Here is a 16,717-nt window from a genome sequence, read left to right on the forward strand (position 1 = left end):
TATTCATGCATCCAAACTATTCCAAAATTAACTGTCGAAGGAATAAGAAAAAAATAACTTTTATTTTGAAACAATATTCTTATCAATACATGACAAAAATTGGCTATTTTATTATTGAGTTTACAGTTATGAGTTCAAACAAATATCTTTAGTGGATCCAGATCTAATAAGGAGATTCAATTTATTTCCAATGTGGCCATTTGGGTTGGTCACTCCTGGTCTAAACTCCCAATGTTCCTCACAATATAGGTATAAAAATTGTAACAATCGTAGGGAAGCATACCAAAAAACAAAATCACGAATCTCCCACTAGATTATAAGATCGGGATCGTGAAGGCGTAATTAATACTCAATTTGAAGAACTGAAATCTTTAGAATCCTTAATAAAACCTAAGATGGATCCTCATACTGTTCTGAATTATTTGTATTTGGCGATTATACTGCGCATTTGCTTGTTTTACGTATTTGTTTCTGTATAAATTAACACATTCTGAATTGAAATTAATCATTTTAATGTAATTTAGAAATCTTATCAGGGGCGCAAAATTTGAGTACGAGTAATTAGGGTTTTTACCCTGGCAGTGGATAATGTATCTCTTTAAATTTGTTAACATTCTAGTCAAACTTACGGATGTTTTTGTAATGAAGCCGGCGAATCAAAATCGTATTTTTCAACATATTTTGCAATTTGAAGGTCACAAATAGACCATACATTTTCAATTTACACTAATAACAAACGCTACTTATTTTCTCAAACAGTAAATTAAAAATATACGTTTTCGTGTACACCTATTCACTGCAATCTCAACTAATTTAAATACAAAACATTAATTGCAAAAATAGAATGAGCTGCAAATTTATGCTTCGTCCTGGGTGGCAGAAATTCACGTTACGCCACTGTATAGACGGGCCTGTATGTATTTCAGAAATTGTACGAATTTAAATTCTGTAAAAGTTTAATGGATTTGAATGTCAATTCTCACGAGTAATAAGTAAGAGGAATCAAACTGAAATACACTTTCAAATTAATATAATAGATACGATCTCTTCTTCATCTTTAAAAAAGATTTTTTTGCTGATTATTCACAATATTTCCAACATTGATGTTACTAATTATATCTTTGTGGTATTTAACTATAGGCAGTTTTGCAAAAATTATTTATATATAATCGTTTATTTTCGAAATACTCCAAACTTTGTTTCTGTAAAATTTGTGATAGAAGTTTCTTTAAATTTATTTTAATTTATGGTTCTCTCTCTGAATTCAATTAGATATTTTTAAGAAATCATATTATTTTATTTGTTTTATAGCAATTACAACTGCTAAGAAACAAAAACGTAGATAAAGCATTACCTATTCTTACAAAAGTGACATATGCACCTAAAACTGATAGTTGCTTAGTCCTTTTACTCCCGTTCACTCCATTTCTTGAATTCATAACATTTTGGAATTATTTAAGCTTTTAGATATAGATTTTTTTGTTTGATAAACTAAGAGGACCTGCTGAAATTATTCCATGTTGGAACAATATTGTTAGTAAGTTACAAATATTTTTTATTGAAACATTTAGTAAAAGTAATGTATAATTTCATTATGAAGGACTTTGCTTTGGACAGTTTTCATCTAATGATGATGCAGTGTTTAAATAAAAACAAGCAAACTTAAAAATGATAAATTTATTTGAAATAAAATGAGTCAAGATACATTTGATTATTCGGACACAAAGTGAATTTGAAACATTCCAAAAATTACTTTTCATATATTTACAAAAACGGGCAAGAATATTGACCTATAGGGCACAAACGGAGGTTAAACAAACTGAGGATGAAGATGACGATAATAAATTAAATAATAATAAGTACAACAAAAATAGTCTCAGGCCTATTGGCCCTTCAGCTTTCTATATAAATAGCGCTACAATTTGTGCTGCAAAATAACTTTTAACAAAACTGTTATACCAATAAATACAATCCATATCATCTACACTCAAAATAAACATATAATAATATGCATGCACTGCATACTTAATAGTTGTAATACAACATAAAATTTTTCTTTGTTCTTTTTAATTAAATGCTCTAAACAACAGATAAAATGCAAGGCCCAATAGTTTAAAAGCACTCGAAAAACTCCTTAAGGAGGTGATACAGTCCACAACTTTGTGTTTGCGTCCTGACCAACAGATACCAAAGTCTGGTCATCCAGCCATGACAGTCTTGTTATTTGATTTTGAGCATGGGCATCTGAAACAAAATAATGACAACACCTTGTAAATTTCATTCTAACAAAATGAAAATAAGTATAAATTAACTAGACTACATAGTGCCAAGATTAACTTCTTCTATGTTTTTGAGTTTTATGCGTCTACAGACACATGTACTATTCATTTAATAGCACTTATGTCCGTCTGCAAGAACCCTAACATTAACGCGAAAATATTTTTATGGTGCGCAGTTCAGTCACGCACGCGCAGAGTGCCGAGACTTACATACGTGTATCTTTGACTTATACAAACTCTATTCTTATTGCTATTAAGTATTACATACAAATTTTAACAAACTACAAATTTTTGTAATTCCTTTAACATGTTAATTATGGTGAAACATAAAAGAAAATATTAAATTCAAAACCAATATGTACAATTTTACTTACTTTTGATAGTAAGATGCTTAGCAGGTTTTTCAACAGACCAAATGATAATGTTTGTGTCTAAGGACCCACTTGCTACTAGTAGAGAATTCGGTGACCATGCTACGCAGTTTACACGGGCATTGTGGAATCCCCATTCTTTATTATGAGCCAGCTTAAAAAAGCATATAATTTTATTTAAATTACTGTTTTAACTTTTGAAATATTCAATGATAACATGGAGATGCAAAATAAAAATTTAATTGTACACCCAAATTGATGAAAACAAAGCAAGAAAGGAATTTAATGCCATTTTTTATTATTAATAATATCATAAGCATGCTTACCATTTATAAAAATCATTAAAAAAAGTAAGTGTAAGTATCATGCTATAAAACTTACCCTCTTAATTTCCAAAGGTAAGAAATAGAATAAAGTAAATTTCAAATGCATAAATTAGAAAGAAATATATACATACGAGGGTGGATTGATAAGTTTCCGGCCTGACCAAGAAAAACAAGGTTTTTAAAAATTTTTTTTTTTTATTTCTCAACATAATCTCCTCCAAGGCTGATACATTTCTCATAGCGGTGTTCCAGTCTATTAATGCCATCTCTATAGACTGATTCGTCAAGCTCCTCAAAATAACCATTTACAGCTTCGATTACTTCTTCATTGTCCGCAAATCTCTTACCGCCAAGCCATTTTTTGAGATTAGGGAACAGAAAATAGTCACTCGGGGCTAGGTCTGGAGAGTAAGGAGGGTGCGGCATCAATTCAAACTTTAGATCGTTGATTTTAGCCGTCGCAACGATTGACGTGTGCGCTGGTGCGTTATCGTGATGAAACAAGATTTTTTTCTTCGCCAGATGAGGTCGTTTAATTTTCACCTCGTGGCTCAAACGTTGCAATAAGTCTGCGTAGTATTGACCAGTGATAGTATTACCCTTTGCAAGGTAATCAATGTATATAATACCTCTTGCATCCCAAAAAACAGTAGCCATAACCTTGTTCGCCGAAAAAATTGTTTTTGCCTTCTTTGGAGTTGGTTCCCCTGGTCCAATCCACTGTTTAGACTGTTCTTTGGTTTCAGGAGTGTAGTGGTGGACCCACGTTTCGTCAACGGTTACGAATCGACGCAAAAATTCGCTTGGATTACGCTTATACAATGACAAATTTGCGGTAGAAATGTTTTTTCGAATCAATTTTTGGTCGACTGTTAGCAAACGCGGCACCCATCTTGCACAGAGCTTTTCCATATGCAAATGTTGGTGCAAAATATGTTGCACACGTTCATATGACATCTTACAGGTCTCAGCTATCTCACGCACTTTCAATCTGCGGTCTCCCAGCACTATTTGATGAATTTTTTCGATCATATCTGGAGTTGTGACCTCAACGGGGCGTCCTGAGCGAGGCCCATCAGAGGTGCTCACACGACCCTTTTTAAACTCGGAAACCCACTGCTTAACGGTTGAATATGACGGGGAGGATGTCCCCAGTGTTGAGTCCATCTCTTTTTTAATTTCCTTCGGCGTTAACCCCTTCAAATAAAAGTATTTGATGACAGCACGATTTTCCTGCTTTTCCATTTTTACGAAAACCACAGAGGCGTCTTGTTCAGCGTGCTGTCAAACCTACACTAGCAAGGAGATCGGGCTGAAACTATAGCTACAAGCTATCCAAGGATGGTACTATAGAATGTCACCTCAAGGTAGGCCTAGTGGCGTCATCTCTTGGTTAGGCCGGAAACTTATCAATCCACCCTCGTATATGTATAAACCGTACACCGTCTTATGTTGAATAAAATTAGAATTCATATGTGATTAGAAAAGTTATTACAATATACTTGTTTTTAATCCCAGATATTTGCAATCTAACTTATAACACTCTCTTTATTTATAATTAATTTGACTTTCAAATCAGAGAATTTAAGTATAAAAAATTAAAGACATGATGATGAATGAAATGAAAACCAAGACAATCTACATTTGAAAAATGTCAAACTATGAAGACTGCTTAGGTAATTTTGTATTTAATTTAAAACAACTTTAGAATTACAATTATTTTTCAATTTTCTTAAAATAACTATAATTTTTATCAATATCAAAAATAAAAAAAAGGTATCAGTTTAGATTTCAAAAATTTTTACGCGTTTCAAGATAAAAGAAAAAGTTTAAGTGTAAATTCAAAACTACCTCAAATGAAAGTCGCGGTACTGTCAGTTGCATATAGAATAACAAAATTGGAGTCTTACAGTAATCGCCAAAGAAGTGTAACATCTAACTTAGTTCCACGATTACTAAATCGAACAAAGACAAAGAGACTTGCGTCTTCTTTCTGTTTCTCCCTTTTTCTCTTTAAGTACCAACTGTACGAAGCATTGATTGAATAGCACGCGCTTCCCCCTCTCTAACATTCACTTACGCATTTCCGTTGCGTTTAAGAAATTACTCCCATAGCCCCATATATGCACATACCCAATGGTAAGATGTTACACGTCAATAAGTTTACCACATTTGTTCTTCTCTTACCTGATATTCAGGAACACTGTACAAAATGACTTTTCTATTGGCATCACAAGCAACAAGATATTTATCATCTGGAGAATAGGCCACGTCGGTGACCGGTCCCAAGTGCACCAATTCAGTCTTGAAAGTCAAAGATTTCCCTTCAAGCTCATAAATATAAACTTTATTGTCAGAAGCGCTACCAACGGCCACCTGATTTGACTGTGATATACTAACACTTGTCGGTTCATATTTTATAGCAACACTACTGACTTTTCGACATTCTTGAACAACAATCAGCTCACGAATAGTGCCTACTATAAGCAGGTTGTTCTCTTTCGACACGTCCATGCCCCGAGGCTGAGCTCCTAATTTTAAATTATCCGAAGTATAAACGTTTCCTGTTAAAAAAAATGAAAAACTATTTTTAACTCTAGAGAAATAAGCATCCTAAATTTATTATTTTCTGTAATTATTTGCAAGTTAAACTTCTTTTTATCTGATTTAAAATGTTTGTTCATTAAACAATAAATATAAAAAAAAATAAATCAAATTTAAAACTAAACATATATTTGTTACCTTCAATATCGACTTGTTTAAGGCAGTCATCAATACCACATGTAAAGAGTGAACTACCCAAGGCTCTCATACCATTTATTTGGTTTCCGTGTCCTTGCCCTTCAATTCTTTCATTTTCCCCTGTACTTGCATTCCACCTGTAAATAAATGAAAGCTTAGCTCAAATTAATTCAACTACAAACTGAAAAATATTTTATTTTACCTGGTAATGTATCCATCGTGGGACCCTGTAAATATCGTGCTACGGTCTTCACTTAAAGTCAAAACAGTAATGGGTTTATTGTGACCTTTAACTATACGCAGAGGTTTCTCGGGGTTATTGATATCTAAATAATTAATAAATCCACTAAGTGATACCGAAAGTAAATGGGGACCTTGCCATAAACATGACACCTAAAATAGCAATGTGGAAATAAAAATATTTTAATATCTTCTTGCGTATATTAGACGTGCCTGTTGATCTTCTACAGTGCTTCCCATAATAAATTCAGACACCATTTGTCTAGTTTCTACGTCCCATAAACGGGAAGTTTTGTCCCCACTAGCAGTAAGTAGTTGTTTACCATCAGGACTCCAAGCAACCCCATAAACACCTCCATTATGGGCAGGACTACCCACTTCTCCAATTAATTCTGATGTATTTCCATCATATAAGAACACTTTCCCATCAAAACCAGCCGATGCAAATAAATTACCACTTGGGGAATACCGTACAGCTTGTACAAAACGAGTATGATCCTAAATTCAAAATCGTTATAAAAAATTAGATTATCAAACTGTTTTTACAAACCTGTTTAGTCATCTTAAATTTAAAAGGAGGTCCTTCAAAAACAGCAATCGTATTATCCTCAGAACCTGTGATTATTCTAAAAGGTCGATTTGGTTTAAAGTCACATGAATTTATGGGTTTAGACTGCCCTGAAATTTCTCCCACAGAAGTACCAGTTTCTGACATGAAAACATGACCAAAACGTTCTCTGCCTTCTCCAACAACAACCATTCTTTGGTTGTCAGGGGACCATGCAATATCTTTAATTGGCCCCCCAAATGGATGAAACTCATTTTTAAGAATATGCTCTTTGTTAACTGTGTCCCAAATACGAACTTTACCAGACTGATCTAAAAATTTATTTGTAAATTATTAAGCACATAATAGGAAGAAATGCTTATTACCCCCAGATGCTATATAGAAACCACTAGGAGAATATTTTGCAACATTCACAGGCAAGGAATGTTCAGTATAAATGTCTGATATTTCAGGGTTCTAAAAAAATTAAATAAAAGTAACATATTTAAAACTTATCAAAGTATAAAATGGCAATTACATAAAATAAATTTTAAATGTAAGTATGTATTAACAGGGCAAAGTACCTAATCATTTGAAAAATTAATTTCATGATTAATTACTGAAGATTANGTAACATGTGAGATCTAATTTCGGAAAATAACTACTCAAACAAATCTGAAAGCCCATTCATAGCACTTCAGTTATACGACCACCGAGGTGATCGTGGTCTACCTCTTTTAATTTTTTTTTAACAACAAAGGCACCACTGGTTGGTGAAATTAGTGAACCTTATTTATATCGTAATTGTAAATCTTTTATTCCCAGAATACTTGCTCTCTTTAATATTCCCAATCAGTAATTAAAACATTGTCTCGAATATTAATGCACTGTTTTATCAACTAACCCTTTTCGATCTTGTACTACATTGACAATGTGTTAATTTCTGTATTTAATAGTACGTAGGGGCTGATTTCGGTAATTAAAGAATCAAAGCTGAAAGCATCTCCATTGTTTCCGTTATCGGGGTGGTTGCGGTTTACTTTTAATATTTTTACTTGCTCTCTTACTAGTCCCAAACAGTAATTAAAAATTTGTCTTGAATATGAATGCATTTTTGTACAAAATAATCCTTTCTCACCATATGGTACAAGGAGAATGTAATAATTTCTGTATTTAATATTACGTAAGGGCTGATTTCGGTAACTAACGGATCAAAGTTGGAAACATTTCGAATGTTTGAAAGCCCTGCGATTATCGGGGTGGTTGTGGTCTACTTTTAATATTTTTTTTATATCAAAAAAGGCTCCCTTAGCTTTAAGACTAGTCGACCTTATTTTGAGCGTCATTATCTGTCTCTCATTATCCGAATACTTGCTCTCTTTAACAATGGTCTGATTGAACGGTCGACTGAGAGAAGATGACATTTTTCCCTAGTTTTAATATAAATAGCAATTATAAATTTGTTTTAAATATTAATTCCTGATCTTTATATAAATGAAACCTTTTTGAACTTGTATTACAAGGAGAATGTGTTTGCTTCTACATTCCATACAAGGTGGGGTAATTTCTGAAAATAATGCCTCAAACAATTCTGAAAGCCCTTCCCTTGATTTTAAGCTAAACCATCATCGAGGTGATTCCAGTCTACTTTTAAATTTTTTTCAATAAGAAAGGCCCCTTTATTCCTTACGATTTGTGGACCTTATTTAGATCGTAATTATGTATCACTTAATATCCGAATACTTGTCCTCTTTAATAGTCCTAAACTGTGATTAAAAAATTGTCTTGAATATTAATGCATTTTTGTACGTAACAACCTAGGAGATAGTTTGTGAGATGGTCTGAGGGTTATTTACCGGTTGTGAAACTCTGCAATACTAATTTATTATTATCCAGGGGAAGTGGTTCTGTCCAAATAATTTTTGGTATTCCAACGCCACGAGCCATTTAGGATTATACTACGTCTATGAAATAGTTTGTCAGGGGGTCTGACAGTTTTTTACGGGGTGCGAAACCCTCTAATATTATTTTACTATTATGCAGACGAAGTTGTTCTTGTTTGACAGTAATTTTTGTTATTCTAACGTCACGAACCATTTAAGATTATACTATGTCTATGAAGTAGTTTATCATCAGGGGGTGTGAGGGTTATTTTCCTGGTGCGAAAACTTCCAATACTAAAATAACATTTTTTCATGTTGTTCAGTTTAATGAATCTTTTTTCAAGACTTTTCAAACGTTCAAAATAGCCTCACCATTCACCTGCAGGTAATTTTTGTCGAGACCCTTCACTATAATAAAGCTCCTATTTCTGTTAAGAATAATTTAGCTTTATTGCAATAATTTCTGAAATTAAAAAGGTGAAATATAAAATGTTTTAAAACTCAAAAAAGTCTTTGATTTTGTCTATAGTTTATTTTTTATTTCCATTACTTTTGCAGGGTATTCGTTTTATTTCATGTATTGTGCAATTCTGTGTAGTTTAGTATATGATAAATGAAAAATTTAATTGTAAAACTCAAAATTTTCACTTAAAAACATTGAGAAACGTAAAACACTTTTCGACACCCTAGATGACTAGAGACTGAATTAATCTAAATTCTAAAGTTTAATATATATATATACTATCTGTTTGTTTGTTTTTTTTACACAGGAGTCTAATGTAAATAGGAGCATCTTATGCTTTTTTCATATCATTCAGTAAAGGATGAGTTCAATAAGGTCCAATTTCTACATTAAAATAAAGAAATATCATATATTTTTGTATACTACCTNTAAATAATTTCCGGTCTCTGCAACCGCAAATTGAACAAAAACACACCCAAAAGTTTTAAACAGAAAGGAAGAAAAAATCAAAGGAAATCAAAATGTATTAAAATTGAAAGTATAAATAATGAAATTAGATGTACTTACTTAAAGAAGTCGACATTTTACTATAATTTACTCAAAAAACAGAATTGCAGGAAAAACCTCACTTTACCGCTAACCTTTTTATCCTTTACTTGCTTTTACCATAAGTGGAGATGTCGTTTACAATCGTCATTTGACGTTTCTTAGCGTGATTGCCAAACTTCTTTAATAGTAATCATCCTGCAATAATAATTTATCCCCAAATTTACGTCATCGCAGTTCTGAAGAAATAGATACATTTTCTTCTAAATCATAATTTGTTATCTAATATATCGTTTTGATTTTTATTTGGTTAGTTAGATAAATACCGCTTTTAATTCATCAGCTTCATTCCTTATGTTGATTCTTTATTTTGTTATTGAGAATCGTGTTCTTTCAAAAATTAGCACGTGTTTCAAATCGTCGCCATGTTGAAATTTACAGATTTTGGTTAAATTTTTTCATTTTTAGTTACTATTCTTAAACCAGATTCTTTAATTACTATTATATAGTTACCTTTCTTGTTCCTAATTTACAACTTCTTATTATTAACATTAGTATAACATGAAATGCGTGTATGTATGAGTGCACATCCTTATGGTCCTGATATAAAACTTCATAATAAATTAATACATTTACGCATGTCACTAAAGACACAATATTTGAGAATAACGTTTACGAAAATATAATTATAATAAAATGTGTGAAGAAGAAAGTACTAATTCAAGTGAAAATCTAATGAAACCGAAAATTTCTGATTCTGAATTTAAATTTGAGATTTTTATACCTCAAAAAGATATTTTTGGTATAAGCATAGAAACTGATAAATCTAATTCTTGCTATAATTCTTATTTTGTTAGGAATGTATCAAAAATCTGCTCTAGAACTGGAAGAGTGGATAAACGATGCAAAAAAGCCATCGGTACGTTTCAACTCCTCTTTCAATGCTAGAGCTAACGATCTCGAACAAAGAGGAATATTGACGTATTCAATGATAGCTGATAATTCTTCATTTATAGAAAGGGGGCCAATAAAGAGGAAATTCGTAAGATGCAAATGCGTCCTTTCAGGAAAAGTACCTATTTCCCTTTTTCGCCATTATTTAATATTTAGTAGTAGGTATTGATGATTGCATTTTTTCTACATAGTTGTTGAAAAATATAGATGTCTTGTCATTTCATCACTACCTATCATATCTTGACTTATCGTGGAATAAACTTAAGAACTTATCGCCTTTGGGAGAATTGCCCTGTTTAATGTATTTGGATGTGTCTCACAATTTGCTTGAGCGGGCCTTCAACTTCAAGGCTCCACACAATTTAATCTACGCAAATTTTTCTCATAATAATATTAAAAAATGCGTTCGTATTTTCAATTTTTGGTCCCTTGTGGAAGTCGATTTATCTCATAATTTTATCAAGGAAATTAACAGAGGATTCTTGCAGTTAAAGTGAGTATGAATAAACAAAGGAATGTTTCATTACCTAGAGGGATATTTCAAAATAAATAGGAAATCCTTTTTGTTTTGTTAGATTTTTAAAGAAACTTGATATGTCGTACAACCTATTAGCAGTAGTAAAACATTTAGAAAAATTAAAAATTGTCTCTCTCGACTTGGAACACAACAACATCATTTACAATATCCAAGATGAATTTGCTGCCAGTGAACCTTCAGAGGCTGTGGACGAGAAATGGCGAGAGGAAGAAGAGCACGAATATTCAGAAAACGAATACGGTGAAGAAACAAGCGAAGAACTAGATTTAAGTACTTTCGAAGAAGTGTGGGGAGAGTCGGACCATGAGGAGGAAGAAGACGAAGAAGAGGAAGATGAAGAGGAACGTGAACAAGAAATCAAAACCGAAATTGACATAACCGACGGATCACTACTGCAAGTGATATTTACCAGAAAAAAACACCGTCGTTTACCAAATCTCCAAGGCTCCCAAACAAGATTGAACACAGAAACTTCGTACCAATCCGTTCCTGATAAAGTAATAGCGGCAGCGTTCAACAGCTCTGTGCTTCCTATGCTAAATCGAGCTTTTGGAGGGAGGAAGAAAGTGAAAAAGAAATTGAGCATGCCATTAAATTTCCAGTTCAATACTTTGGAACGTTTAACATTCGTTAATCTGGCAAATAATGAACTAAAGCGATTGGGCATATTCAAAAATGCTTTCAATTTAGAGAAAATTGTAGTGTCACAGAATCAGATAAGCGATCTCTCTGAAGTCAGAAATTTGGAAGGTTTAAGATTTTTACTGGAACTTGATCTTCAACATAACCCTATATGTTCTAATAAATATTACCATAAAGTAATTTTACATTCAGTACCACATTTGAGAATTCTTGATGGCGTTCCAGTGGAAATAGTCAAAAAGGTGTGCATCTCGTTTATTTAATCATTCTTTCCTTCTCAAATCTCTCCCTAATAACTTCCCTAATTTTTTCTCAGTTCTTAAACAATCTTAGTTGAGTAACTTTTCACTCGTGGATAAACTTGCAATTCAATCCATTTTATTTAGATAACAGCCATGCAGTTCCATAACAATATGTTCTGGAACATGAATAGACCTATAAATTAATGGATTATGTCGTTTAGTAACAAACTGGAGTTTTACCAGAATTTTCAAAATATCCCCATTTGAGCATAAGAAAAATGAAAATATTCAATTTCTTTTATTTTAATTATTGTGACCTCGGACATCATTCATGACGATGGCAAAGAGGGTCACCTAATATTTTATTTTAGGTGGCCACCGATGAAAAATTCAAGCCAAATCTAGAGCTGCAAGCAGCTGAACGATTTGCAAAGTTGCAAATCATTACCCAATTTACAAATCCTCCCATCACTGCCATTTTACCAGTGTCTCAACCTCCTCCTCCGCTTATTGTACTCGTTGGCTTATTTGGGTGCCGTCACGATATTCTTGCGAACATATTTTACGAAAATAATAAAAGGTTCATTCAAAATGACTTTGTTCTTTCCCACTGTATCATAAGCATTTCTTAATAAGGCTTTTGGAAATGGCCACAACGTATACCACTAACCCTCGAAACAGTATCGAGGCTACTTTTTGTAGACAAGAAGTGATAGTATCAGTGGAAAAATTCGATGAAATGGTTAGAGAAGGAAGGTTGATTACTGTATCCGAAGAAATAGGTTTTGACATAGGAATTTGTAAAAAAAAAAATAGGAAATCGACAAGAATTAAAGATGATAAGGTTCTTTTTTAGCTTCAAGGGGGTTGGACCAAGTCTACGATAAGGCGTTTTTGTTGTATACAGATCTTGTTAATGCCCTGACTTTACGATTTAGATGTCTAAGACCTACCCTGATCCTTGCTTTGCCAGAAACGGAAGAATTACACATAACGTGGCTTTGCAAACCGAGGAAAGTACCTACTTATTATCACCGTACCTTCAATTTGACAAAACGATCACCTTTGTTTTAAAGAACAAAAGTTCATCCCTTCATTTTTTTTTCTCACTGTTATATGCAGGAAATCGGATATAGCAAATTTAACCGACAAAGCTCACAAACTCTCCTTACCAACTGATGAATTTTGGGATCATGGCGAGGAAGGGCCAACGTATGAAAACTACGAAAACCAATATCAACCAAATGCTTCAATGTTTGGAAATGGTGAATTTGATGAGAAATGTGCTGAAGATGAACAAACAGAGTGTCCATTATTTTTCTTGTCTCCTGCTACATTAACTGAAGACGACCAGAATGAAGTGACAAACGAGGAAAGGTCGATTTACAAAGATGAGGTACCTACTCACTCAGTATTTGCTATAAACGGTTTTGAGATATATCTATCAATTTTTTAAATTTTTAAATCGAAACTGAATATGAGAAAATTGTTGAATTTAATTAATCGACAGTTTTATTCGACGTTGGATACTTCGAATCCCAACGAATTCACTATCGAAGAGGAAACTGAAAAAATAGAAGAGAGTGGTAAGTGATAATAATCATAATATCAATTAATAAACAACTTTTATCGCAAATAATCGCAGATAGTACAAAATTGAACAAGTTTTGTATTAAGAAAATATTACAAACTAGACGTGAATATTTAGAATTTCATGAGGAAAATCCCGGTGTTATCGAAGAAGTGGTAAGTTCCATTAATAATAGCACCAATAAATAATTTATTTTAATTATTTTTTAGGTTTTTACAAACAGATTGGACCAATCGTGTGAAATTCTTGATAATGTCCTTCTAAAACGTTTAGCAGATCAAAGAAAACAACGCCCTGTATACGATTTGACCAAAGATCCTTGTTATAAAACGATGACCGATCACAAATTACGTATTTTGTCGACCGAAACCATGAAATTTGATTTTTAGTTTGTAATTGAAATTTCTTGTTGTTGTTAAATAAAAGTTGCACTTTTCAATATTTCATAATGTGTTAAGGTTATTTTATAAGACAACCTAATATATTTATTATCGTTTATTCGCTTTGAATATTTATCCGTATATGTTTTTGGCGGTTTAAATCAAATTCAAATATTGGCGGCTTAAACATGTGACGTGTATGGTGACATTTCACATTTTATGGAACAGAGAGGACGTTACTGTGTATTTAATTTTAGTGCGCAAGCCTGAATGTCTCTTTTGGATAGTCCATCTTGACCACATGTGAGTACTATTTTCTTCCTACAGTTTTTCGTACGTTTAATCAATAATAAGTTATAGCGGTGGTTACAGTTTTAAAAACGAAGAATTAACGGCCGTAAGAAATAGTTTAATAACGACTCGTGTGTGACTGAAATTGTGAGGTACAAACGTTTTATTTCGGTATCTTTTTCCTTTATCACGCCATGTTTGCAAAAATTTTATCGAAATTTGCAATATTAGCGATAATTTCGCTAATATTTTATTAAGCTACGATGGATTTGCTCACAATAAAACCGGTAAAAGTGCCGAGTTGAAATAGCTGTCAAATAAACCCATTTACCCTAACGACCTGCAGCACAGTTCGTCCACATGTTTGTCTAAAGCCGCGTGTCGGTTGTTACACCCCAGCATTTTTTTAAGCAAACTATTTGGAACTGTTTTAATTTAATTCCTGTTTGTTTCAGTTTGTAAGGTTAGAAAGTGAATAAAAATGGCTGACATTGAAGACACCCACTTCGAAACTGGCGACTCTGGGGCCTCCGCCACTTACCCAATGCAATGCTCAGCCCTACGTAAAAATGGTTTTGTTATGTTAAAAGGACGACCTTGCAAGATTGTGGAAATGTCTACATCTAAGACAGGAAAACATGGACATGCAAAAGTTCACTTAGTCGGAATAGATATTTTTACAGGTTGGTTTGGCTTTTTGTATTAATAAGGAATTTAGAATATTATCAAAATATGAATGAATTAAATAGTCATGCTGTAAACTAAAACTTGATAAATGTTCTAACAGCAGTAGTAAATTTATGCTGTAAACAATAACCTATCATTCTTAATTTATATCTACTCATTGTATTCCATGAGTACTGTTTATGTGTAGAATTATTATTCAAACTGTTCATTTAGGTACTAAAATTATTTTATAAATACGTTTATTTTTGTTATTTCTGTAGGTAAAAAATATGAAGATATTTGTCCCTCAACTCATAATATGGATGTACCACATGTAAAACGTGAAGATTACCAACTCACAGATATCTCAGATGATGGATATCTATGTTTAATGGCAGACAATGGAGACCTTCGTGAAGATCTGAAGGTGCCTGAGGGTGAAGTAGGCCTGCAGCTTCGTGCTGAGTATGATTCTGGCAAAGATATTTTGTGTACTGTGCTCAAATCTTGTGGCGAAGAGGTAAGGATTTTCAATCTTATCTGTTTGTTTGTTTTTTTTACACAGGAGTCTAATGTAAATAGGAGCATCTTATGCTTTTTTCATATCATTCAGTAAAGGATGAGTTCAATAAGGTCCAATTTCTACATTAAAATAAAGAAATATCATATATTTTTGTATACTACCTGCCTGATAGCAAAGTGGCATTGTAAACAAAGTATTTATTTATTTATTCAGAACCAGATACAAATAATCATACAATTCAATGCAATATAGCAGACTCAATCAGAGTTCATGTTATTTATCATTATGTTTCTTGGGCTACTTTTTATAAGTAAAAATTATTCTTGCTTTCTAAGCAACAATCCAATGTTTCTTTTACTACACTGTAAATAAGCACGCCTCTTTTTTTTTACTCACATTACTTTAATATAACTTGAGTATGGACTTTATTGAATTTATTCATTTTGATGTTTAATTTATTCAACACATTCATTTTTCTTACTCTTACAAATGGTAGTTCAGGTTTTACGTACAAGAAATGAATTTACTGAATCAATGTCAAAATTGATCATCGTTGACTTTTCCTGCTTCTTAAAGATAAAACTGCATCAACTGCAGAAAAGTCGTGGAGATGTAGGCAACAATTTTTGTTTAGTAATTGTTTCATTGGAAATCAATTCTAATTGATTTTTAGTTAATTAATGAATGGAAGTCGATAAGAGTATAAAAATGGCCCTTCTAATTTTGTTTCTTGTATATGTGCTTATCTATTTCAGAACAATTGCGATTCTTCCAAAAGTTCAACATAGTTATTTTGGTGGTCAAACTTGGCTAAAAAATTTTGCTAATTGTACGAGTTTTTTTTTCTTATAGATTATAGATCCATATACATGTAATTTATGAAAAATATGTTTCAGAATATGAGTGGTACATTCATTCACTAAGTTTAAAAGATCAATAAAAATGGAAAGTGCAAAACAATTTGCGAAAATCCCAAAAAAGTTTGACCTCTAAAATAATTGCGTTTTACTATGTTATGAATTATTAGAATTAGTATAAGAAGCAATACAGAATTTATCTATTAAAAACAGAAAACAAAATAAACACTGTTATGGTGACTATTTTTATACTTTTATCCACCCTGCATCATAGTTCACTACAGCAGAGTTGTCAGTTATTAGGGCTTTTAAAGTTTAAACTAATTATTTAGTAAGATATAAGTCATTACAATTTATTTTTATTTTTTAGGTGGTAATTGCTGTGAAGACAAACACTGCCTTAGATAAATAATGGGCAGCTTGTGGCGAGGGGGGTGCGTCGATTTTAAGAAATAATAATAAATTAATTTCCCATTTCCTTCATTACCACCACCTCTACAACCACCACTTCTGGCACCCTTCTCGTGTTCCATAATAATAACCGAATAATAATAACAATAAAACAACAAACAATATACAAAAAACTTATCAATCAACCAAAAAAAAATATAAATAATGGTGGTAATTGCTGTGAAG

General features: G+C 32.4%; 3 protein-coding genes across 6 annotated transcripts; 2 read left to right on the forward strand and 1 right to left on the reverse strand.

Moving 5' to 3' along the window:
• Nucleotides 1–1,662: 1,662 nt before the first annotated feature.
• Nucleotides 1,663–8,452, reverse strand: LOC108744058 (actin-interacting protein 1). The gene is made up of 9 exons (XM_025973826.1): nucleotides 8,441–8,452; nucleotides 6,892–6,982; nucleotides 6,509–6,837; nucleotides 6,172–6,456; nucleotides 5,921–6,111; nucleotides 5,719–5,855; nucleotides 5,164–5,540; nucleotides 2,654–2,804; nucleotides 1,663–2,244 (listed from the first exon to the last, which is right to left on the reverse strand). Exons 1-9 carry the CDS (start codon nucleotides 8,450–8,452, stop codon nucleotides 2,135–2,137), a joined length of 1,683 nt encoding a protein of 560 aa, XP_025829611.1. The 3' UTR covers nucleotides 1,663–2,134.
• A 1,590-nt stretch (nucleotides 8,453–10,042) lies between these two features.
• LOC108744147 lies at nucleotides 10,043–13,805 on the forward strand. Of its 2 annotated transcripts, none has more exons than XM_018479769.1 (11): nucleotides 10,043–10,199; nucleotides 10,255–10,469; nucleotides 10,543–10,844; nucleotides 10,927–11,773; nucleotides 12,145–12,353; nucleotides 12,410–12,573; nucleotides 12,630–12,786; nucleotides 12,896–13,169; nucleotides 13,284–13,359; nucleotides 13,419–13,519; nucleotides 13,574–13,805. In XM_018479769.1, exons 1-11 carry the CDS (start codon nucleotides 10,094–10,096, stop codon nucleotides 13,751–13,753), a joined length of 2,631 nt encoding a protein of 876 aa, XP_018335271.1. In that variant the 5' UTR covers nucleotides 10,043–10,093; the 3' UTR covers nucleotides 13,754–13,805. The 2 variants fall into 2 exon arrangements, with proteins under 2 accessions (XP_018335271.1, XP_018335272.1); XM_018479770.1 differs by having other exon boundaries at nucleotides 13,284–13,356.
• A 139-nt stretch (nucleotides 13,806–13,944) lies between these two features.
• LOC108744148 (eukaryotic translation initiation factor 5A) lies at nucleotides 13,945–16,654 on the forward strand. Of its 3 annotated transcripts, none has more exons than XM_025973815.1 (4): nucleotides 13,945–14,047; nucleotides 14,491–14,718; nucleotides 14,983–15,221; nucleotides 16,452–16,654. In XM_025973815.1, the coding sequence occupies exons 2-4, from the start codon at nucleotides 14,517–14,519 to the stop codon at nucleotides 16,491–16,493; spliced, it is 483 nt and encodes a 160-aa protein (XP_025829600.1). In that variant the 5' UTR covers nucleotides 13,945–14,047; nucleotides 14,491–14,516; the 3' UTR covers nucleotides 16,494–16,654. The 3 variants fall into 3 exon arrangements, with proteins under 3 accessions (XP_025829600.1, XP_025829599.1, XP_025829601.1); XM_025973814.1 differs by having other exon boundaries at nucleotides 14,034–14,187; XM_025973816.1 differs by lacking the exon at nucleotides 13,945–14,047 and adding an exon at nucleotides 14,077–14,141.
• The last annotated feature ends 63 nt before the right edge of the window (nucleotides 16,655–16,717 follow it).

Source organism: Agrilus planipennis, unplaced genomic scaffold (genome assembly GCF_000699045.2).
Source record: "Agrilus planipennis isolate EAB-ADULT unplaced genomic scaffold, Apla_2.0 scaffold18, whole genome shotgun sequence".
Taxonomy (NCBI): domain Eukaryota; kingdom Metazoa; phylum Arthropoda; class Insecta; order Coleoptera; family Buprestidae; genus Agrilus; species Agrilus planipennis.

What these genes read in the sequence shown, in the direction of transcription:
- LOC108744058 (XM_025973826.1), bottom strand. An exon ending in AATTTAAGATGACTAAACAG is followed by an intron (nt 6,457 to 6,508) that starts GTTTGTAAAAAC and finishes TTTTGAATTTAG; the next exon opens with GATCATACTCGTTTTGTACA. An exon ending in TAAGCATCTTACTATCAAAA is followed by an intron (nt 2,245 to 2,653) that starts GTAAGTAAAATT and finishes ATTTTGTTTCAG; the next exon opens with ATGCCCATGCTCAAAATCAA.
- LOC108744147 (XM_018479769.1), top strand. Translation starts at nt 10,094, where the DNA reads ATGTGTGAAGAAGAAAGTACTAATTCAAGTGAAAATCTAATGAAACCG. An exon ending in TTTTACGAAAATAATAAAAG is followed by an intron (nt 12,354 to 12,409) that starts GTTCATTCAAAA and finishes TTTCTTAATAAG; the next exon opens with GCTTTTGGAAATGGCCACAA. An exon ending in TGAAAAAATAGAAGAGAGTG is followed by an intron (nt 13,360 to 13,418) that starts GTAAGTGATAAT and finishes AAATAATCGCAG; the next exon opens with ATAGTACAAAATTGAACAAG.
- LOC108744148 (XM_025973815.1), top strand. Translation starts at nt 14,517, where the DNA reads ATGGCTGACATTGAAGACACCCACTTCGAAACTGGCGACTCTGGGGCC. An exon ending in CGGAATAGATATTTTTACAG is followed by an intron (nt 14,719 to 14,982) that starts GTTGGTTTGGCT and finishes TTATTTCTGTAG; the next exon opens with GTAAAAAATATGAAGATATT. An exon ending in TCAAATCTTGTGGCGAAGAG is followed by an intron (nt 15,222 to 16,451) that starts GTAAGGATTTTC and finishes TTTATTTTTTAG; the next exon opens with GTGGTAATTGCTGTGAAGAC.